Here is a 23,597-nt window from a genome sequence, read left to right as displayed (position 1 = left end):
GGGTGAATTGCCCGAGTGCTTCATCAAATGATTTGCACTGGCCTATTGTCTAGACAATTAAAAATGTATGATGTACTTATCTATGAATAACTGATTTTATTTTTCTTTGCTCAGGCAGATATTCCTGTTGTGGATAGGATGGCATTGCACACTGTTCTAGCAAACGTCTGATCCACCTTTGTAAGGTCAAGGATGCTTTTGTGCAGCTTCTAGGACCCTGGGGGCAGCAAGAGGTTATGTTGACATGATTGGAGGGGGCGGGGTTATATTTCTTGGCATGTTTAAGTTGCTTTTGTACTTTATATGTTGGCTGTTTCAAGGCAGTATACGTATGTTAAGCCTAGCAAAGATTTTTGCACTTATTTTAATCTTTGTTTTAAAAAGAGAAATGTGAAAATAGACTACTTCCAATAGTAGTGTAGTGTATCAAAGTAGTGTATCAAAATAATCTTCAATAAATAGTGTATAAATATTGTTATGTCCCGAGCCTTTGCAAACGGCTCGGGCGTTTGCAGGCAGTCCCGGGCAGGTGCAAAGCTGCCCGGGACCAGACAGGCTGTCGCCAGCGCCGTGCGCATGCGCGGGTGCTGGCGCGGGAAAAGTAACCCTTTTACCCGGGAGTTGCCTATATAAGAGGCTGCGAGGCGTTTGGGCAAGGCTGAAGCCATCTTCCTGTAAGCTGAACGCTGAATAAAAGAAACTGAGAACTCCAGCTGCTTCTCGTGTCTGCTTTCCCGCCAAGGACGCAACAACTGGCGACGATAGTGGGATGCCTTGCCATACCTGGACAATGGAAGAAGTGTAAGCTTTTACCCAAGGAGTTTTCCTGAGCGGCGGAAGAGGAACGGCGTCGACTCGGCAGCTACCCGCCAATCCGGTGCGCATTCGGGGGTAGTCTGGCTGATAGACCCGTCTCCTGAAGATCCGAAGATGGCGAAAATCGGAAGGCTTTCGGAATTCGACGTCTCACATCCAGAGCGGTGGGAGTCCTACTTATCCAGAATGGAGAACTACTTCAAGGCAAACCAAGTGAGGGAAGATAGCTTGAAGGCGGCCACCCTGCTTTGCGTTTGCGGCCAAGACGCCTTCGAAATCGCAGAAAACCTTGCAGCAACCTTTTCAGGTAGAGGTCGTAAGATACGCAGACTGAAGAAGATGATGAAGAGCACTTCAACCCCAAGGTGTCGTTACCCCCCCCCAACCCCTCCCCGTTATCCATGGCGACACACTTCGAGCAGAGGGATCAAACGGTCCGTGTGAAAAGCCAACAGAATACATCGCCCGCGCTGCGGAAGGCCGCCAAGCCCTGCGAGTTCAAGGACCCGAGAACGCGAATGAGGGACCGATTCCGTTGTGCGGGTTAAGTTCGCGGAGCTACAACAGAGATTTTCGAAAGGGAAGAATTATCCTTCCAAGACGCATTAAGGAAGTCACCGCAGAAGAAGCAGCAGGCGGCGCCTATCCAAAAACATGCGGCCCGATCAGAAACCAGTGCAGAGGGTGCGTCCCTCGTGCACCAGGAAGCGTCCGACGACACTTCCCCCCCACACCACCGAGGAGGATCCGGACGAGGAAGTCGACCGTCTCCACCCCACGAAGGAAGGAAATCAGAAGGGAAGCTCTTCAGCTCCACTCAAGTGCATCGGCTGTGGAGGTCGCCACAGGAGAACCGACTGCAAGTTCCGCTCCGCTACCTGACGGGCATGCGGCAAACAAGGGCATATTGCAGCTGTGTGTCTGAGCCGACGAAAGGCACAACCCCAAGAAGAACGCCTGAAAGGTACCAGATTCCCCAGCCAGAATAGGGTAGGGTTTTGCGCTTCGCGAAGAAGCATCTGTAGAACAGGCACACACAAGCCCATGAAGAAAAAGCTGTCACTCAACGTGAAGCTACAAGGGGTTCCATTATCTATGGAACTAGACACAGGGTCTGCCCTGTCCATCATTTCATTGCATACATTTAGGAAGATTTGTTCCAGAAGTGGGTCTAAGGCCAAGTTAAGGCCTTCTGATATTGTATTAACAGATTTTCAGAACTCAAGAGTGTGTGTTAAGGGGGAGGCCACCCTTAACGTGCAATACAAGAGTTTTGAAGGTCCACTAGACTTATTAGTAGTAGGGGGTGAACGAACGAGTCTCATAGGACTCGATTGGTTTGAGGCCCTGGGGATACACGTCACAGGACTCAACAGCTTACAAACACTCGACCTACAGGAAGTCTGCAAGAATTTGCAGATGTTTTCAGCCCCCAGCTGGGCACATTCAAAGGACCACCTGTGTCCTTAAAGCTAGACCCCACTGTCACTCCCATTAGGATTAAAGCAAGAAGGGTCCCTTTTGCTTTAAAAAGTAAGATTGACACTGAACTAGACAAACTAATCCAACAGGGAATCCTAGAACCTGTTGATTCCAGCCCGTGGGAGACCCCCATTGTCACGCCTCTAAAGGCAAATGGGGACATTCGCATTTGTGCTGATTACAAATGCACACTCAATAAGGCATTGCAGCAACATGCCTATCCTGTTCCTGTGGTCAGTCACATCCTGGCCTCTCTCAAGGGGGGGCGTGTTTTGCAAAGCTTGACCTAGCTCAAGCATATCAACAGCTGCCTGTTGATGATGATGCTGCCATAGCTCAGACCATTGTGACCCACAGGGGAGCCTTTAAAGTAAAAAGGCTACAGTTTGGAGTAAATGTCGCTCCTGGGATTTTCCAAAGCGTAATGGAAAACACACTACGAGGTATACCAGGGGTCTGCCCCTACTTTGACGATGTCTTGATTGCAGGAGACTCCACACACATTCTAGCTGAAAGACTTAGGGCTGTCCTGTTAAGATTCAGGGAATCAGGCCTCAAGCTCAGAAAAGACAAATGCAAGATCGGGGTGCCTTCTACTGAATTTCTGGGATTCAAAATTGATGCTGCTGGGATTCATCCTGCTGAATCCAAACTAACTGCTATTTTAGAAGCACCCAGGCCAAAGTCTAAGGCCGAACTTCAGGCCTTCCTAGGCCTCCTGAATTTCTACAATTCTTTTCTTCCACATAAAGCTAGTGTAGCTGAGCCTCTTCACAGGCTACTAGACAAACAAGCTGTGTGGCTGTGGTCACAAGCACATGAGGCTTGCTTTAAAGAAGTCAAGGCCTTGCTCACTTCTAACAGTGTTCTTGCACATTTCAACGAGTCTCTCCCTGTGTGCATCGCTTGTGATGCATCCCCCTACGGGGTTGGAGCTGTCCTGAGTCACCTCAGGTCTGATGGAACTCAGGTTCCTATTGCATACTACTCCAGAACACTGTCTTCTGCCGAGCGCAACTACGCTCAGATAGACAGGGAGGCTCTGGCTGTTGTTGCTGGAATTAAAAAATTCCACGATTTTCTATATGGCAGGCATTTCACGGTCTTCACTGACCATAAGCCTCTGCTGGGACTGTTTACCACACGTAAGCAGACTCCCCACATCATTTCCCCTAGAATGCTTAGGTGGTCTATTTTCTTGTCTGCATATGATTTTTCATTACTCCACAAGCCTGGGAAAGAAATGGGCCATGCTGATGGCCTCAGTAGGTTGCCTCTGCCAGTAGTAGAAGCTGACCCCGCGCCAGCTGTCAACATTCTATCAATCCAAGCCTTGCCCGAGCTCCCTCTTAGTGCCAGGGATGTTACCGCTGAAACGGGTACAGATCACACACTTTCACGTGTCCGCTCCTGGGTCCTGTCCGGGTGGCCTGAGCACTGCCCTAGTCCTGAGTTTCAGAGTTTCTGGTCCAAAAGAAACGAACTGTCCCTTTCTCAGGGTTGTCTGCTTTGGGGAAACAGAGTTGTCATTCCCACCTCAATGAGGACTAGGGTCTTAGAATCCCTCCACGAGGGTCATCCTGGCATTGTCCGTATGAATGCTCTTGCACGAAGCCACTTGTGGTGGCCTGCTTTAGATAAAGATATTGAGGCTAAGGTGCACGCATGCCACCTCTGCCAACGATCTCGCCCAGAGATGCCCCAAGCTCCTGTGCATAGATGGGAGGAAACACAGTCCCCATGGTCTAGGGTGCACATTGACTACGCTGGGCCCTTTCAGGGCCAGTTCTTCTTGGTCCTTGTTGACAGCCATTCAAAATGGCTTGAGGTTGTGCCTGTCTCATCCACCACCACTGCAAAGACTATTCAGGTACTGAGGGGGATTTTTGCTGCACACGGGCTGCCAGATGTCATTGTGTCCGACAACGGCCCTCAATTCACCTCCTCCGAATTCCAAGCTTTCTTACAGGCAAACCTGATTCGTCATGCCACGTCTGCGCCTTTTCACCCGTCCACCAACGGTATGGCGGAACGCATGGTGCGCATCGCAAAGGACGCCTTGAAGAGACTCACCTACGGGGACTGGCATCACAGGTTGGCTGACTTTCTCCTTTCTTATCGCACCACACCGTCCACTTCTACAGGGAGAAGTCCAGCTGAACTTCGTTGGGGGCGCCAACTTACTACTAGACTTGATCGGTTGCATCCGGACAGACTGCCTTCATCTACCTCACATCCTAGGGCACCTAGACGACTACTTGTGGGTGCCCCGGTTTGGGCTCGCAATTACGGGCCTGGTCATACATGGGTCCCCGCTTCTGTGTCCAGGATCACAGGTCCTCTCTCCTACGAGGTTGCCCTGGACAACGGTCGTGTCCTACGTCGGCACATCGACCAACTTCGCTCTAGGCGAGACTTTTCTGCTGAGACTCCTGGGTCTTTTCCAGGGGGGGAGGGGGACCCTTTGGAGCAAAGGGAAGGGCAAGAGTTACTGCCCATCTCCACTGAGGGAGCCACAAACGGCCCGTCCCCAGATTCCGCAATTGCTCCGAAAAGGAAGTCATGGAGCTTACCCACACAACAGGCACTCACGCCTACTCCAGCCAGGGAGTCACCCCGGGGGCATACTCACGTTCCACACACGTCACACAGCACTCCAGTCACGGAGGATACCCGGGGCATCCCAACAAATCATTCCCCGCAAGAGAGCTGGCACACAATCCCCAAAGTTGGCCTGACCTTACCCCAAATCCTACAGGGGGTCAAACATACACAGAGCTAGTCGAGGAACCAAGTCCCGACTACAACACCCCTAGCACAAATCAGGGAACACCTGAGTTTTGGGGAAGTACAGAAACCCACACGAGCCCGAGCACAGAATGGGGTTCAGGGAATGGACAGCCTCCTGACAGGTCTTGGACTGACCTAGGAGGTTCTACAGAGACGCCCAGCAGCGCTATCACTTCAAGGGGCCTGAGGGTCTACAGCTAGGTAGGTCAACCAGGTCACAAAGTAACAGAAGCCCTGGCCTGACGAGCCCGGTGGGCAAGCAAGCAGGCCAGGCATCGGGGCACAGTCCTTGGAAGACACCAGGGCACAATAGAGAGAACAGGCTCACGCCTCCCTCCAGTCAGGGGACTTATGCCAGTAACCCACAGCTAAGAAGGTCACAGAGAGCAAAGAAATCTCCTAAGTACCTAGAAGACTACATAACATTGCTGGCAAGGCAAAGGCCAGTAAACAGTGGGAGCACTGGGGAGCAAAATGTCATATAAAATAAATGTTGTATGTTGGTAGTAGTTTTAGCCCGGGGGAAAGGGGTGTTATGTCCCGAGCCTTTGCAAACGGCTCGGGCGTTTGCAGGCAGTCCCGGGCAGGTGCAAAGCTGCCCGGGACCAGACAGGCTGTCGCCAGCGCCGTGCGCATGCGCGGGTGCTGGCGCGGGAAAAGTAACCCATTTACCCGGGAGTTGCCTATATAAGAGGCTGCGAGGCGTTTGGGCGAGGCTGAAGCCATCTTCCTGTAAGCTGAACGCTGAATAAAAGAAACTGAGAACTCCAGCTGCTTCTTGTGTCTGTTTTCCCGCCAAGGACGCAACAGAAGTGATTCAAGAATTCCATTATGGGCTATCCCATGGCATGCGATAGAAGGGATAAGGAGAGGAGTTAAGATGGATAGTATTTCTTATGCACAATTACTTCGATGGGATGGTAAAAATTGGCAATTAAAACGTATGGATGAGCTAGCACAAGAAAATATTATTTATTCATGGTTTCAGTATAGACAACTATTGGATAGGTGGAAATGTAGATTATAATGTGGGTCTGCTTAGACAGGATGAGAATTTGTTAAAACAAATTAGAGATCAAAGTCGAACCCACATCAAAAGAATTTATGGGGTGTTAGTGGAATTGGACTCAGAAGCAGAATTAGTTAAAGATTGTATGGTTAAATGGGCACAAAACTTTGATGAACCGATTCCATTAGATACTTGGGAGATTATTTGGGTCAGGAATGTTAAATTTACACAAGCCCAAAATTTACGGGAAAATTTTTATAAAATGTTTTATAGATGGCACCTTGACCCACATAAAATGTCTCGCATGTATTCAAACCTGCAGCCTAAATGTTGGAGATGTGGTTGCTTGGATGCTACTTATTATCATATTTGGTGGTCATGTAAAAACATAAAAGCTTTTTGGATTAAGATATGGTGGAATATTCAAAGAATTTTTAAAAGGATAAAATTTACCCCACAACTGTTTTTGCTGGGTATTGTTTCGGATTGTGATAACAAAGAGACTACATTAATGTTAAATTTAATTACAGCGGCTAGGTTGTTAATAGGGCAGTGTTGGAAGAAGGAATCTTTGCCTACCTTGCAAGAATGGTTTTTTAAAGTTTCCTACTTAGCGGAAATGGCAAAGATTTCGGCTTTCTTGAAAGAGCAATCGCAAGAGAAGTATTTTTTGGTGTGGAAAAGATGGATAAATTTCATACAATATAAGTACGATATAAAAAATATTATTTAGTTTTTGAATAATTTATATTTAAAGTTCAAGATATTATTTAGAAGTATAATTAGAAGTATAATTATTATTACCTTTTTTTTCTTTTTTTTCTTCTTGTTTCTTTTTTTTTCCTCTTTCTGTTTTCTATATATATTGGTGTTAAAGAATTTTATAATTTGTTTAATGACTATAATCAAATTTGTTTATGGTTTATTGGTGTTTAAATTTTTTCTTTTAAGTTTTAATTAAGCCTGTATTCAGCTCTGGGAAGATGGGGGGAGGGTATTGGGGTGGGTTGGGAGGGTTTGGGGAAGGGAATTTTATTGTAAAATTTTAAAAATTTTTAATAAAAAAAAAGACGGGTGGCTATATAAATATTTTAAATCAATATATATCTTGCAGTGTAAATTTCCTCCTGTTCTTCCCTCTTCTACAAAAATCCATGGAAGGATATCACGCAAAAGGCACCGATGTCACAAACCACGATATCATTGGGCGAAGAATACCAACCACCATCTTGTACTGCCAATTGACCCAAAGGATGCTGCTACCTGCAAAAGGACATCCTAACGAACATGACGTCATCATGGTTTGTGCAAAATACCCTAACCATCATGACAGCATTGTGATTTGTGCAAAGTGACATCCTAACAGACACGGCATCATCGTGGGTTGTGCAAAACGGCATCCTACCATGACATCATCATGGTTTGTGCAAAACGGCATCCTAATGTGGTCATCGTGGTTTGTGCAAAATGAGATTCTAACAGACACAAGAGTGCTAGTGGACGATCCCTTAAACGTGAGCCAGCCGTGTGCGGCAGCTGTCAAAAAAGCTAATACAATCCTGGGTTGTATAAACAGAGGCATAGAATCAAGATTCACGCGAAGTATTAGTACCACTTTATAAAACCCTAGTGAGACCACGCCTAGAATAATGCAGCCAATTTTGGTCACCACATCACAAAAAAGATGTTGAGATTTTGAAAAAAATTCAAAGAGCAGCTAAGATGATCAAAGGCCTGGAGACTAAAACATACGAAGAACGGCTGCAGGACTTGGGTTTGGCTAATTTAAAGAAAAGAAGAAATAGGGGAGACATGATAGCAGTGTTTCAGTATTCGAGGGGCTGCCACAAAGAAGAGGGGGTCATGTTATTCTCCAAAGCACCAGAGGGAAGGATGAGAAACAATGGCTGGAAACTGATCAAGGAGAGAAGCAATCTGGAATTAAAGGGAAACTTCCTAACAGTTGGGACAATTAACCATTGGGACAGCTTGCCACCAGAAGTTGTGGGTGCTCCATCACTGGAGGTTTTTAAGAAGAGACTGAACAGCCACTTGTCTGGAAAGGTTTAGGCCAGGGTCTCCTGCTTCAGCACGGGGCTGGACTAGAAGACCTCCAAGGTCCCTTCCAGCTCTATTCAAATTGATTGATATCATTGTGGTTTGTGCAATATGTCATTGTAATGGACATGACATCATGACTTGGGCAAATTGTCATCCCAACAAACCTGACATCATCATGGCTTGTTCCAGACCTCTTTAGCATCCTCAGACCGAGTATGAATTCCATCTGTCTAGATCAGTGGTTCTCAACCTGTGGGTCGGGACCCCATTTGGAGTCGAACGACCATTTCACGGAGGTCGCCAAACAACACAGTCCGCCATTTTTCCCCCTTTTCCTTAGCTGTGCTCCTCCCTTTTATTCTATTGGCTTTTGAGAGCCAATAGAATAGACTCTCTTGAATAGAGTCTAATTCTATTGGCTTTCAAAAGCCAATAGGAATTGTCCAGGCTGTCACTGCCCTGCTGAGCCCGCCAAAAGTCCCATTCTGCAAACAGTGCTGCAAGTTGTCTGCAGCGAAGGCCAGCTGTCTGGAAGTTTCCACCCCTCCCTGCTGAGCAACTACTAAAAATGTAAGTAAAAGAGGGCCAGGGGTGGGAGGTGGGAGGCCGGCGGGCGCAGGGAGGGTTGCTGGCGCGCGTGGGGCCCAGCGGGTGCCTTACCTCCCTTGGGCTGGGCCAGCTGGGGGCCCAGCCGGTGGTCGCCCTGCGCCGTCGCTGCCCCTTGCCAGCTACGCCTCGGCCGGCGCAGGGGGCGGCACCACGCATGCGCGGCACTCCCGGTTGGGTAGTCCTCGACTTACGGCCGGTTGGGGGTCGTGGCATTAAAAAGGTTGAGAACCACTGGTCTAGATGATGGGCAAGGTAGTCCCCCACCCCCATAAGTGGTAGCCTCTTTGACACCCTCCGCCCAGGAAGGAAGATTTGAACCAGATCTGTTGTCCTGACCAGCTTGCCTTACCAGACAGCGTATACTCGGTTTGTTTGATCCCTTCAATAACCATCCAGGGATGGTCTTCCTTGACCCGAGGCGGCCCTTCAAAGTTGGTTTTGCGATATTCCAGCACATAATGGTCAATCTTGTTATCTTCTTCCGGCATTTTCCAAACAAGGGTTACGCAGTTGTCGGCCACCAAGGATTCGGCGACGTCTATCTCGGGCGCGCTGGGAACTAGGTTTCAAATCAGAGAGATAAAGAAAGGGTTCACTATCGGGATTCTCGTTTCAGCCTCACCAGGGACTAGCCCCTTTTCCTAGGAGATTCCATTGCCTCTTCAAGTTCTGCGTCGGTCACTCAAGATGGGAGGCCCGGATGGAGGCAATGAGGGTTTTTGAAAATAACTCACTATCCCCACAGCTTCAATAAATAGGTGCCAATTAATTTAAAAATGATTGCAGATCCTAACAGAAAAATGGCATTTCTGGCTCTTTTGGGAATTCCGTTTTAATTAATTCAATTTTAATTTCCCTTAGTTTTTGAAGAGGTTGATTAGTACCAGGATACCTTTAAAGCAGTTTTTCAAACGTGGCTCCTTTAAGATATATGGACTTTAACTCCCAGAATTCCCCAGCCAGCTATCCAGTCGCATGCTGGCTAAGGAATTCTGGGAGTTGAAGTCCACAGATAGCAGTTAGGGGATTTTGGGAGCTGAAGTTCAACCATCCCAAAAAAAAGCAAAAAAACCCAATGGTTTTAGCTTTTCACCCCAGTTACTATTTTGACTTTCCTGGGTAAGGAACGGTGATTCCTGCACATCAACTATGGTCTGGTCTCCCTTCTAATGACAGCTCCAATATCATTGCCAATCATATTCAGTTACACGATGCCCCACTTAATGACTGTACTGCTTAAAAATGAATTTTCTGGTTCCAATTGTGGTTGTCAGTTGAGGACTACCTGTAAAGCAGTTTGATGTAGTGCTTAAGGCGCCAGGTTAGTAACAAGGAGCTAGTGAGTTGAAATCCTCCTTTAGGTCTCAAAACCGGCTCTGTGACTCTGGACCAATCACCAGGATATGATGAGTTCTAGTCCCATCTTAAGCATGAAAGCTGGTTGGGTGGCTTTGTGCCAATCACCAGGAGATTAGTGAGTTCTAGTCCCACCTTAGGCCTGAAAGCCAACTGGGTGATTTTGTGCCAATCACCAGGAGATTGGTGAGTTCTAGTCCCACCTTAGGCCTGAAAGCCAACTGGGTGATTTTGGGCCAATCACCAGGAGATTGGTGAGTTCTAGTCCTGTCTTAAGCATGAAAGGCGGCTGGGTGATTTTGTGCCAATCACCAGGAGATTGGTGAGTTCTAGTCCCGCCTTAGGCCTGAAAGCCAACTGGGTGATTTTGGGCCAATCACTAGGAGATGGTGAGTTCTAGTCCCACCCTAGGCATTAAAGCCAACTGGGTGATTTTGCGCCAATCACCAGGAGATGGTGAGTTCTAGTCCCGCCCTAGGCATGAAAGCCAACTGGGTGATTTTGGGCCAATCACCAGGAGATGGTGAGTTCTAGTCCCGCCTTAGGCCTGAAAATCAACTGGGTGATTTTGGGCCAATCATTAGGAGATTGGTGAGTTCTAGTCCTGTCTTAAGCATGAAAGGCGGCTGGGTGATTTTGTGCCAATCACCAGGAGATTGGTGAGTTCTAGTCCCGCCTTAGGCATGAAAGCCAACTGGGTGATTTTGGGCCACTCACCAGGAGATTGGTGAGTTCTAGTCCCACCCTAGGAATGAAAGCCAGCTTTGTGATTGGGCCAGTCCCTTTCTCTCTCTCTCTCTCTCTCTCTCTCTCTCTCTCTCTCTCTCTCTCTCTCTCTCTCAGCGCCCAACCTACCTCACAGGATTGTCGTTACAGGGAAAACAGGAGGGAACATTACATCCATTCACCGCTGTGAGTTACTGATAAAGAATTCAAGGCGGGATTTTTAAAAAAATCTAACCAAACTACGCCTGGAGAGTGCCAGTGCTCAGAGCACCCTGGCTGTGAACCATGGACTTGGTAGTCTTCAGCTGAAAAAAAAAAATCTAGCCTAGCCTGCAGAAGGAAAACAACATTTTCCAAATCACCTGGCAGGAATTTGAGAGTCTGTAGTATTTGGCGTTCCTGGGCAAAATCCACCATCAAGTGACTCATGTTGTCGGTTACTTTAGCCTTGAGCGAGAGGCGGAAGGCTGGGGCCATCGTCACGCTATGGAGGGGAAGGAGAGGCGAGTGAGAAAGGCGCACCGTCAGATTCCCCCCCCCCCATGTCTTTCACCGCCTAGCAAGAGGGATCGGAGAGATGGCGGAGGAACGTGGCGGAGAAGGCGACATGCAAAGAACCCAGCGCCCGGATCCAACCCCGCCAAAGTTCAGATGTCTACAAAGCATGTGCAGAGGGCTGGCAGGAGGTGTGTGTTAAACCCAGCAGGGTCTAGCTGCAGGGCAAAACCCAAGAACTTCTGAGCATGCGAAGAGTGACTTTGATTCCCCTGATCAAGCAACCATCCCCAAGGACATGTAGGAAGACAGGCTGGCTGGCCGAGGCAATGGGAAGTCGAGGGGACGCTGGGGCATGGGCAGAGTGCACTTCACCCTTGCCTACAAGTCGGTGGGCGAATGAATCTCGCTAAGAGCCAGCTTCAGTTTGGACTATAGAAACCAGCATTTCTCAAACTCTGCTCGTCTAAAATATTTGGACTTCAACTCCGAGAATTCCCCCAGCCAGCAGAGTGGAGAATTCTGGGAGTTGAAGTCCAGACATCTTAGAGCCATCTTAAGAGACATTTTATGCCCCCTTTTCCCACCCCAGAGAAAATGACAAGGCCAAAAGCTGACTTTTGGCATCCAGGTGTGTTCCAGGAGTGGCCTACCTGTCCTTGATCTGTTTAGCAGCCTTCGAAGCAGCGCAAGGAGGAGGGAGAAAGAAGGGCGGAGGAAGAGAGAGAGAAAAAAAGAAGAAGAAAAAGCAAGGAAGGTATCACAAAGATGAATTAAAGAAGCATTGCTCACGTTTGTTTCAAGAGCGTTGTAGACAGGAAGCCCCCGGGAAGCATGCAAAGCTGCCATCCATTGCACGCATGCAGAAAATAACTCCCACCGCCCTCTGCCTTCCCCTATGCTTTTTACCCTCCCAAGAACCCTGCGAGGTAGGCCAAGGTGAATTAAAAATATAATAAACCACCCAAATATCATCCAGTCATGTGACAGGCTCGGATCCATCCACGTCTGGACCTTTTTATCCTCCCAAGAACCCTCCCAAGAAGCAGGTGAAGGCGGATTAATATAATATAGGTAGTCCTCGACTTACGACGATTCGTTATGTGATGATTCAGCGTTACAACGGCACTGAAAAAAGTGACTTACGATCCTTTTTCACACTTCACAACCGTTGCAGCTTCCTCCATGGCCAAGTGATCAAAACTGGGCCACTTAGCAACGGGTTCGTATTTATGACCGTTTGCAGCGTCCCGGGGTCATGTGATCCCCTTTTACAACCGTCTGAGAAGCAACGTCCGTTGGAGAAGCCAGATTCACTTCTGTGTTGCTAACTTAACTGCAGGATTCACTTCACGACGGCGTCAAGACAGGTCGTAAAACGGGGCAAAACTCACTTAACGGCTGTCTCACTGAGCAACGGAAATTTTGGGCTCAGTTGTGGTCGTAAGTCGAGGAACTACCTGTAAACCCACCCAAATGTCGTCCAGCGAATGCGATAGGCTGGGATCTATCCAAATCTGGGCCCTTTTTATCTTCCTCAGGACCCTGTGAGGTAGGCAAGGGCAAACTAAGATCAATAAACGTATGACGCCTTCCTCCCCCAGATGTCACCCAACCCACGTGATGGGCTGGGATCCGTCCAAATCCGGGGTCATCGTGACGTTTGAATCAATGTTCTCCAAAAACGGTTGGATAAGAGTACCCATCATCCACAGCCCCCGACTTGTGGGGGATCCAAGGAGTTATAGCCGTCCATCAGCGTGCCAGCTTAGAAGGAGGCACAATCAAGCTATCACAGAATCTCTTGACACATATTTAGCCAATGGCTTTGCATCCTTTGCCCAATTCATTGTGTAATTATGCGCGCACGTGCGCACACACACACACACACACATGCACAGACACACACAGCTAGGAATTATTCTTTTACCTGGTGGAAATCCTGATTTTCAGCCCCTTGGAGGGTCTGGTTGGCGGTTTCTAAAAGTTCCTCTGAGCTTTCCAAGGCTTTTGTGCACGCCGCCAGCTGGTTCTGGGTGCGAAAGACAAGCAGAGAGAGAGCATCCCCCCCCCCGCCCCCAAAAGGGAGATTTTAGCAAAAAAGTAAAAAAATAAAAATTGAAAAGAGCGGGTATAAAGAGGTTTGGCTGGCCCTCTTTTTATTTTCTTGCTCTGAATTCAAATTAATGTAATTTAAAAAAGAAAAAAAATCTGGATTTTGATTTAAGCGAGATTGCCATTCAGAGGGGGGGGGGAGGTCAAAGGCGGAGAGATTGGCTGAGGGATTTGGGTTCAAGTCAACATCTGGCACTCTGCGTTTTTGTCCTGAGGAACTCACTGGCACAAGATGGAGAGGGCTGCAAAACTCAGATAAATTTGACTACCTGTACCCGTAACACCAGGGCTACCTCTTAAGCTGCAAATAGACAAGTGACCACTAGAGGGCAGCAACACGAAGACCCAGGACGCTCACACTTTGAGGCAGCCTTAAATGGAGCCTCCATCTTCCAGCGCAGTCTACCTTAAGTAACAATTCTTCGGGGGGAGGGGGGCCAAAGCTGTCCGAACGGTGTTTTTCGATCTTGGCGGCTTTAAAGAAGGGTGGACTTCAACTCCCAGAATCCCCCAGCCAGTATTGAATCTATGGGTTGTCTTTCTCAGCCATCCGTCTCTGAAACCAATAATGCACAGCGGCTCTTTAGCTGAGCGGGTTTTACCTGCAGTTCGTAAGTCCGGCTGGCTCGATCTTGTTTGATCTTCATCAACATCCCTTCCTTCAGCTCGTCCAGCAGGACGTACAGAGATTGGAACTCAGCGTCCAGATCGTCTTGGACCCGGTTCGAATTACTCTGGCAGGGAGAAGAGAGAAGACGAAGCTGGAGGTCATCTCTGCCCTGAGGTGACTGGAGAGTTGGGATGCTCCCTCCTTTGTGATTCGGGGTGTCGAGCAGTGTGTGTTTGTGGGTGCTTAGCAGAAACTCAACCTGGTGTCCCCCAAATTCCTGAATCCCACCTCTTGGCTAAATTTCCAGGTGGAATAATGCCCCAAATCTTGGGACAACTCAAAATGGGCAAGGACCCTCTAAAGCAGTGGTTCTCAACCTGTGGGTCGGGACCCCATTTGGGGTCGAACGATCATTTCACGGGGGTCGCCAAACAACGCAGTCCGCCATTTTTTCCCCTCTTTTCCTTAGCTGTGCTACTCCCTTTTATTCTATTGGCTTTTGAAAGCCAATAGAATAGACTCTCTTGAATAGAGTCTAATTCTATTGGCTTTCAAAAGCCAATAGGAATTGTCCAGGCTGTCTTTGCCCTACTGAGCCCGCCAAAAGTCCCATTCTGCAAACGGTGCTGCACCAGTTGAGTAGTCCTCGACTTACGACCGGTTGAGTAGTTCTCAACTTACGACCGGTTGGGGATTGCGGCATTAAAAAGGTTGAGAACCACTGCTCTAAAGAAATTCACAGTTGTAAATTTTTATGGCTACTTTCCATAAACAAAAAATAAAAATAAACAGGAGACGGAGGGGGGGGGGTTCAATCCCGTCTTAGGGATGAAATTCGGCTGGGTGACTTTGAGCCAATCACTAGGAGACGGGGAGTTCTAGTCTCGCCTTAGACGTGAAAGCTTGTCGGGTGGACCAATCACCAGGAGATGGTGAATTCTAGTCCCTACTTAGGTATGTAAGGCAGCTGGGTGAATTCGGGCCAATCAATCAGGAGATGAAGAGTTTTAGTCCCGCCTTAGGGATGAAAGCTTACTGAGTGAGCCAATCACCAGGAGATGGAGAGTTCTAGTCCTTCATTAGTCATGAAAGCTGGCTGGGTGAATTTGGGCCAATCACCAGGAGATGGAGAGTTCTAATCCCTCCTTAGGCGTGAAAGCTTGCTGGGTGGTACAAACACCAGGAAATGGCGAGTTCTAGTCTTGCATTAGGCATAAAAGCTTGCTTGGTAAATTTGGGCCATTTAACCAGGAGATGGCGAGTTCTAGTCCTGCATTAGGCATGAAAGCTTGCTGGGTGGGACAAACACCAGGAGATGGTGAGTTCTAGTCCCTACTTAGATATGTGAATTTGGGCCAATCAATCAGGAGATGGAAAGTTTTAGTCCCGCCTTAGGGATGAAAGCTTACTGGGTGAGCCAATCACCAGGAGATGGAGAGTTCTAGACCTTCATTAGGCATGAAAGCTGGCTGGGTTAATTTGGGCCAATCACCAGGAGATGGTGAGTTCTAGTCCCTCCTTAGGTGTGAAAGCCAGCTGGGTGGTACAAACACCAGGAAGTGGAGAGTTCTAGTCCTGCATTAGGCATAAAAGCTTGCTGGGTGAATTTGGGCCATTCACCAGGAGATGGCGGGTTCTAGTTCTGCTTTAAGTATGAAAGCTGGCTGGGTGAATTTGAGCCAATCATCAGGAGATGGAGAGTTCTAGTCCCTCTTTAGGGTTAAAAGCTTACTGGGTGGGCCAATCACAGGAGATGGAAAGTTCTAGTCCTGCATTAGGCATGAAAGCCAGCTGGGTGACTTTGGGCCAATCACCAGGAGACGGTGAGTTCTAGTCCTGTCTTTGGCGTGAGAGCCGGTTGGATTAATTTCAGCCAATTACCAGGAGACTGTTCTAACCCTGTTTTAGGCATGAAACCTGGCTGAGTGACGTTGGGCCAATCACCAGAAGACGGTGAGTTCTAGTCCCACCTTAGGCATGAAAGCGGGCTAAGGAATTTAGGGCACTCTTTCTTTCTCAGCCCAACCCACCTCACAGGGTTGTCGCTGTGGGGAAAATAGGAAGAGGAAGGAGGGATTATTATGTATGTTTGCCAGCTTGAGTTCCTTATCAAATAATAAAAGGTTGATAAGAATGTAATAAAGAGATAAATAAATCAAGAACACTGATTTCACCAGCTGTGGAGCTTTCAGGCCCAATAAAACCCCAGGTGAGCCCTGTTGCCTCCAGAACACCTGGATAAACCATTTTAAGGTTAACTCCAACCCAGTTACCTCCACATTTTGAAGCATCTGCTTGAGCAAATAGATGAAATTTTGGATCTCCTCATTCTTCACCGCGAGGGTCGTGATGATCTTCCGCAGGTCATCCTGTCCCCACCCAAAAAAGGGGGAAAAAAATAATAATCTGGCGTTAATCTTGGATTCTTGCTTCCTATCCTTTCCCAGGCTCAAACGGATATATTTATGCATAACTTAAACCAGTGTTTCTCAACCATGCCAATATATTGAAGATATGTGGACTTCAACTTCAAAACCTTATCCAGCATGCTTTAAGAGGGGTGGACTTCCGCTCCCAGAATCCCCCAGCCAGCATGCTTTAAGATGGGTGGACTTCAATTCCCAGAATCCCCCTGCCGGCATGTGTTAGGATGGGTGGACTTTAACTCCCAGAATTCCCCATCCAGCATGCTTTAAGAGGGGTGGAATTCTGGGAGTTGAAGTCCACATATCTTCAAGTTGTCAAGGTTGAGAATCACCAAGTTAAACCATTTTAACCTACCATACATAGATTGAATCGCACTTTTTCACTTCAAAGGCCTTTATTTATTTATTATTTCTATTTATCAGATTTCATGACGATGTTATCCGTTCAGCTGCGTCTGACTCTTGGTAATTTAATAAGACCATTCTCTCCACATCTTCCCATTTTGCATTACTTCTTTGAGTTGATCAAAGAGGAGGGGGGGGGGGACAAACAATTTTCCAAAGCACCAGACGGCAGGACAAGAAGCAACGGATGGAAACTCACCAAGGAGGGAAGCAACCTAGAACTAAGGAGAAACTTCCTGACAGTGAGAACAATTAACCAGTGGAACAACCCGCCTCCAGAAGTGGTGAATGCTCCAACACTGGAAGTTTTTAAGAAGAGACTGGACAGCCATTTGTCTAAAATGGTAGAGGGTTTCCTGCCTGAGCAGGGGTTGGACTAGATGACCTCCAAGGTCCCTTTCAACTCTTTTATTCTATGTTCTGTGCTCTGGATGGTGTCAGCTTTGATGGCGGTTCTTTGATGGCCCAGTTTCCTTTCATTGCTAACTCTTCACGACATAATTGCTTTCTCTGGTGAATGCTCCCATGTGACTTGGCCCAAACAAGTGAAACACAGTTGTGTCATTGTTGCCTTCCAGCGACATGTCTGAGGCTCAAACGAGTTGAATTTCTTCCTGTCTTGCTTATTTAAGGTCCAATGTTCACAACCAGAGGAAGTCACGGAGAGCACAACATAGAGCGGACTAACCTACATTGGATTGGCAGGCTGATGTCTTTGCTTTTCCATGTTTGGCCCATGTTCACCACTGTGGTGGACCCAGTGCAATCCAATGTTTTATGTCTGGGCTGCATTTACCTGTTTGAATTATCTACTGTACGATCCTAGGAAAGCCTTGCCCATCTCACCTGAGTGCCTCTTGGAAGTTTACATAGAATAGAATAGAATAGAATAGAATAGAATAGAATAGAATAGAATAGAATAGAGTAGAGTAGAGTAGAGTAGAGTAGAGTAGAGTAGAGTAGAGTAGAGTAGAGTAGAGTAGAGTAGAGTAGAGTGTAGAGTAGAGTAGAGTAGAGTAGAGTAGAGTAAAGTAGAATATGGAATGGAATAACAATAGAGGACAGGATAGGATAGCATTGGATAGGATAGGGTAGAATTCAGAATGAATAGAATAAAGAATAGAATAGAATAGAATAGAATAGAATAGAACAGAACAGAACAGAACAGAATAGAATAGAATAGAAAATAGAATGGGATGGGATGGAATAGGAAAGAATAGAATAGAGTAGAGTAGAGTAGAGTAGAATAGAATATGGAATGGAATAACAATAGAGGACAGGATAGGATAGCATTGGATAGGATAGGGTAGAATTCAGAATGAGTAGAATAGAATATAATAGAATAGAATATAGAATAAAATAGAAAATAGAATAAAATAGAAAATAATAGAAAATAGAATGGGATGGAATAGAAAAGAGTAGAGTAGAGTAGAGTAGAATATGGAATGGAATAACAATAGAGGACAGGATAGGATAGCATTGGATAGGATAGGGTAGAATTCAGAATGAATAGAATGGGAGTAGAGTAGAGTAGAATATAATAGAATAGAATGGAATAGAATAGAATATAGAATGGAATAACAATAGATAGGATAGGATAGCATTGGATAGGATAGGATAGAATTCAGAATGAATAGAATAAAGAATAGAATAGAATAGAATGGAAATAGAATTACAGAATAGATTTTACACACACACACACACACACACACATTTTTATTTAAAATATAATTAAATACTTTATATTTATGCAGGGGGAGGTCTACAGGGAGAGGTCAAAAGAGTCAAAATGGCAGTGACAATATTGAAGGCGCTATCCGTTTTTATATGCCATAATCCCCAAAATGGCGACTCTAATCACACAACCATTTTGAGTTTTTTGAGCATATTCTAGAATCTATCCTCCATTTACTTCCTTTTGACAGAGAAATACCAATGATGACACAGAGGATTTGGAAAAAATATAGCTTTTTTTTTTAAATCTCAGGAACTCATTATGTTCATTTATTTGTTCAATTTCTACACATGTCCATTCAGTATTATGTCGCCTTTGTCACAGACAGGCTAAACTAGATAATTTTGGCAAGATTGTCTTGGATACTTTCTTGCTTCTGGAGGCAGGTAGTTCCACTGGTTAATTGTTCTCACTGTCAGGAAGTTTCTCCTTAGTTCTTGGTTGCTTCTCTCCTTGATCAGTTTCCATCTGTTGCTTCTTGTCCTATGTTCAGGCGCTTTGGAGAATAGCTTGACTCCCTCTTCTTTGGGGCAGCCCCTGAAACACTGGAACATGGCTATCATGTCACCTCTGGTCCTTCAATCAGTCAGTCAGTTAGTCAGTCAGAATAGAGCTGGAAGGGACCTTGGAGGTCTTCTAGTCCAACCCCCTGCTCAGGCAGGAAACCCTACACCATTTTGAACAAATGGCTGTCCAGTCTCTTCTTAAAAACTTCCAGGGTTGGAGCATTCACCGCTTCTGGAGGCAGGTTGTTCCACTGGTTAATTGTCCTCACTGTCAGGAAGTTTCTCCTTAGTTCTAGGTTGCTTCTCACCTTGATGAGTTTCCACCCGTTGCTTGTCCTATCTTCAGGAGCCTTGGAAAATAGCTTGACTCCCTCTTCTTTGGGGCAGCCCCTGAGATATTGGAAGACTGCTATCCTGTCCCCCCTCGTCCTTCTCTTCGTTAAACTAGACATCCCCAATTCCAGCAACCGTTCCTTATATGCTTTAGCCTCCAGTCCCCTAATCATCTTTGTTGCTCTTCTCTGCCCTCTTTCTAGAGTTTCAACATCTTTTTTACATCGTGGTGACCAAAACTGGATGCAGCATTCCAAGTGTGGCCTTACCAAGGCCTTGTAAAGTGGTATTAACCCTTCACATAATCTTGATTCTCTCCCTCTGTTCATGCAGCCTCGCACTGTGTTGGCTTTTTTTGATGGGGAGGTGTTCTATTTTTCTTTGCAGATCTTTGTATTTTGTGATTTTCTTTCTCTTCTGCTGTCTCCAGGTACTACCACACCCGCTATCAAGACTTTTTTGTTGTTCTTATCAAGAATTGTTAAGTCTGGGGGAGGATGTCTCTGACAGTGCAGAGTGCTTTTTCTTCTCCTCTGCCCATCATTTTCAGCTGCAATACTGGCTCTCCTTTAAAAAAAAAAATGTCTGGCCACTTTGTACTTTAGGAACCAGTGGTGGGATTCAGCCGGTTTGTACCACTTCAGCAGAACCGGTAGCTAATTTTTTCTTGCCCAGGCCCAGAATGGCCTTCCGGAAGCAGCATCACACAGAGAACCCGTTGTTCACCTACTTGAATCCCACCACTGGATCAGGGCACTCTTTCTCATTTCAAGGGTTTATCTCTAATTTTTATGATTATCAAACGGCCCTATTTCCTCTGAGAGCTTAGCAGCCTCGCATGAGGTTTTCGGCCTTTTAATCTTAACACAACGTCCCTGCGAGGTAGGCCAGGCTGAAAGATAATGATTATCCCAGGTCATTAAGTCAACTAAATTTGGGTTTCCTCTTCCATGCTCTACGTTTTACCGAAATTCAGAGTCAGATAAGTTTTGGGAAAGGAGAGGAAAGGAAAAGAAGAGGAAGAGGAAAGAAAGGAAAGTGAAAGAAAGGAAAGGAAAGAAAGGAAGAGAAGGGAAAGGAAGGGAAGGGAAGGAAAGGAAAGGAAGGAAGAGAAAGGAAAGAAAAGGAAAGGAAAGAAAGAAAGGAAAGAAAGGAAGAGAAGGGAAAGGAAAGGAAAGGAAGAGAAGGGAAGGGAAGGAAGGAAGATAAAGGAAAGAAAAGGAAAGGAAAGGAAAGGAAGAGAAAGGAAAGAAAAGGAAAGGAAAGGAAAGGAAGAAAGAAAAGGAAAGGAAGAGAAAGGAAAGAAAAGGAAAGGAATGGAAAGGAAAGGAAGGGAAGGTTTTTTTTCTTATCCTTCTGTAATGTTTTCTCTCATGAAAATACTTTTTAATTGGTACCTCCCATTTCCAAAGGACTATAATTCCCATCACTCCCACGCAGCGGCCATGATGGGAATTGTGGGCTGACTTGACAGAAGATTGTCCAGGCCAACCAATTGTGCAGAATTTGAGAAAGCCGTCTTCCTAGACTATGTTACAACCTTCTGCATCCTCCCCCCCAAAAATAACATCAAGATTCTAGTCCTCGTGGTTTTGATCAAAGCACAGACGGAAAAGAAAAATACCGTGCTGAGGCAGGGCTAGCAAAAGCTTTTCCCAGGGTTTCCAGCAAGGAATAGAAAGTAGGAATACAAACCAGGTATTTCACTAAAGAGTTTATGAATCTTTCCGGACCATCTTGGGTCTTTATCTGGACTGTTTCAGACGACCGGATGAGGTTTAAGAGCAGAAACCCTGCAAGATTTTTAAATATCCATGCCTGCATTTAGAAACATAGCAGCTCAAGGGGCTGCCCTGATCAACAGGATTTCTACATGCAAGGAGTTTCCTTTCTCTTTTAAATTTGCAGGGAGAGGTCACCGAGGCTGCAGTCTGATCACAGAGAACTAGGTTAACCTTCTGAGATGTGGTTGTGGGTGGGGGGACTTAAGACCCAGCCCCACCTTTCCTTGCAGAGCCTCAGAAATCCGATCCACCCAAGGCAAAAAACATAACCCTTTCTATCTGGGTTATTCCGTTTTCAATCCCAGCTTTTTTTCCAAACCACGAGGACTAGAACCTTCACTCGGTTTTCGCCAGGATGCAGATGGTCCTAAGTCTATATCCCTAACCCTAACCCTCCAAATTAAAGCCCCCTCCCTCTCAAAGGAGACATCCTCTGCAAAGAGAGCAGGGAGACCCATGCTCCTCAGCCATTCTTCTCCCCCCCCCCACCCCACCCTCCTCTCCTTTGCTGGATGGACGGCCGGTTGTAACTAAAAACACAAGTCCGGGATGACAAAGCAGAGATGGAGGAGGGACCGGGCTGGAGATGGGTGGAGGATCAGCTGCAGAGCCCTCCAGGTTGCAGAAAGCTCAGAGACCGGCCCCAGACACAGACAGAGAGACAGACACCCCCCTTTCCTTCCCATGGGGACAGCTTGGATCCATTAGCCCTGCCATCCGATACCCTTCTGGTCCAGCTGCTGCTGCATCCTTGCCTTAAGCATCCTTACCTTTTGGTCTTCCATCTTCAGGGCTGCCCTGCAAAGTGAGCAAGCTTCCGGGGTGGTGGGGCCTCCAGCAGCTCCGGAGCGGGCCTTTTGGGGAAGGAAGAAACGGCCTGTCCACTAATGCCTGCCCCCCCCCTCCCTCCCTCCCTGCCTTCTCTGGAATTAACAAAGCTGTTGGGAGCTGTTGAACTCACAAGCTCTTCTTGTCTGCGCAGCTGCAGAGGCACGCTGGGAGATGTAGTCCAGCAGAGAAAGAGAAAAGGGGGGGGGGAGAAAGGAGAGAGAGAGAGAGGGAAGGAGATACAGACTAGAAAAAGAAACAGAAAAACGAACAAAGGATTTCCCAGTTTGACCCAAATCCATTTAATATCTATATCTATATCTATCTATAGTCCTGACGATGTTGGGAGTTCCCAACGAAAGCTTGCTGGTTTTAGTATAGTATTTTTTATACTTAAATTCTCCTGGTGGTCATATCTTATTTATTTTTATTATATCTATCTATCTATCTATCTATCTATCTATCTATCTATCTATCTATCTATCTATCTATCTATCTATCTATCTATCTCTATCTATCTATCTATCTATCATCTCTCTATCTATCTATCATCTCTCTATCTATCTATCTATCTATCATCTACCTATTATCTATCTATCTATCTATCTATCTATCTATCTATCTATCTCTATCTATCTATCTATCATCTATCTATATCTATCTATCATCTCTCTCTCTCTCTCTCTCTCATTTATCTATCTATCTATCTATCTATCTATCTATCTATCTATCTATCTATCTATCATCTATCATCTATATCTATCTATCTATCTATCTATCTATCTATCTATCTATCTATCTATCTATCTATCATCTCTCTCTCTCTCTCATTTATCTACCTATCTATATCTATCTATCTATCTATCTATCTATCTATCTATCTATCTATCTATCTATCTATCTATCTATCTATCTATCTCAAAGCATTGACAACATACCTATTTTTTTCCCCAGTCATTTTTGGCTAAACCACAGCCAGTGTCAAGGATTCCAAACTTGGTTTGTTTAACCTATGTGACTTTTTTTTCAGTTCTAGCTTTTTGTGGGAAAGCCTCCTTTTATTTAATCGAGGGTTCATAGAATCCTAAGGCTGGAAGGGACCTTAGAGGTCTTCTAGTCCAACCCCTACCCCAGGGGTCTTCAAACTTGGCTCTTTTATGACTGGTGGACTTCAACTCCCAGAATTCCTGAGCCAGAATGGCTCAGCTTGGAAACCTCTCCCTTTCCCCTCAGCATGGCTGGCTCAGGAATTCTGGGAGTTGAAGTCCACGAGTCATAAAAGAGCCAATGTTGCCTACCCCTGGTCTAGGCCAGTGTTTCTCTATCTTGGTAAGGTGACCAACCGTCCTCCTTTTGGAAGGACAGTCCTCCTTTTTTGAGTTCTGTCCTCCTTCAAAAAGTGTCCTCCTAAATGTCCTCCTTTTCCATATACCGTCCTCCTTTTGGGAGTTCTGTCCTCCCTCGAAAATGTCCTCCTAAATGTCCTCTTTTTCTATATTTGAAGACTTATC

At 46.2% G+C, this 23,597-nt stretch overlaps 1 protein-coding gene across 1 annotated transcript; it reads right to left on the bottom strand.

The window, feature by feature from the left end:
• Positions 1-9,116: 9,116 nt before the first annotated feature.
• Positions 9,117-22,151, bottom strand: LOC120310658 (fibronectin type III and SPRY domain-containing protein 1-like; the record flags this gene model as incomplete). Its single annotated transcript, XM_039349307.1, has 7 exons — positions 22,029-22,151; positions 16,343-16,438; positions 14,062-14,193; positions 13,275-13,376; positions 11,998-12,020; positions 11,212-11,333; positions 9,117-9,326 (listed from the first exon to the last, which is right to left on the bottom strand). Coding segments are annotated over exons 1-7 (700 nt in total), but the record flags the coding sequence as incomplete, so codon positions are not given.
• Positions 22,152-23,597: the final 1,446 nt, after the last annotated feature.

The sequence above is a fragment of the Crotalus tigris genome, unplaced genomic scaffold (genome assembly GCF_016545835.1).
Source record: "Crotalus tigris isolate CLP2741 ecotype Arizona unplaced genomic scaffold, ASM1654583v1 scf7180000018259.218504, whole genome shotgun sequence".
NCBI classification, from domain to species: Eukaryota; Metazoa; Chordata; class Lepidosauria; order Squamata; family Viperidae; genus Crotalus; species Crotalus tigris.
The sequence above is the reverse complement of the archived record's forward strand: the minus strand, read 5'-3'. Positions and strand labels throughout refer to the sequence as shown.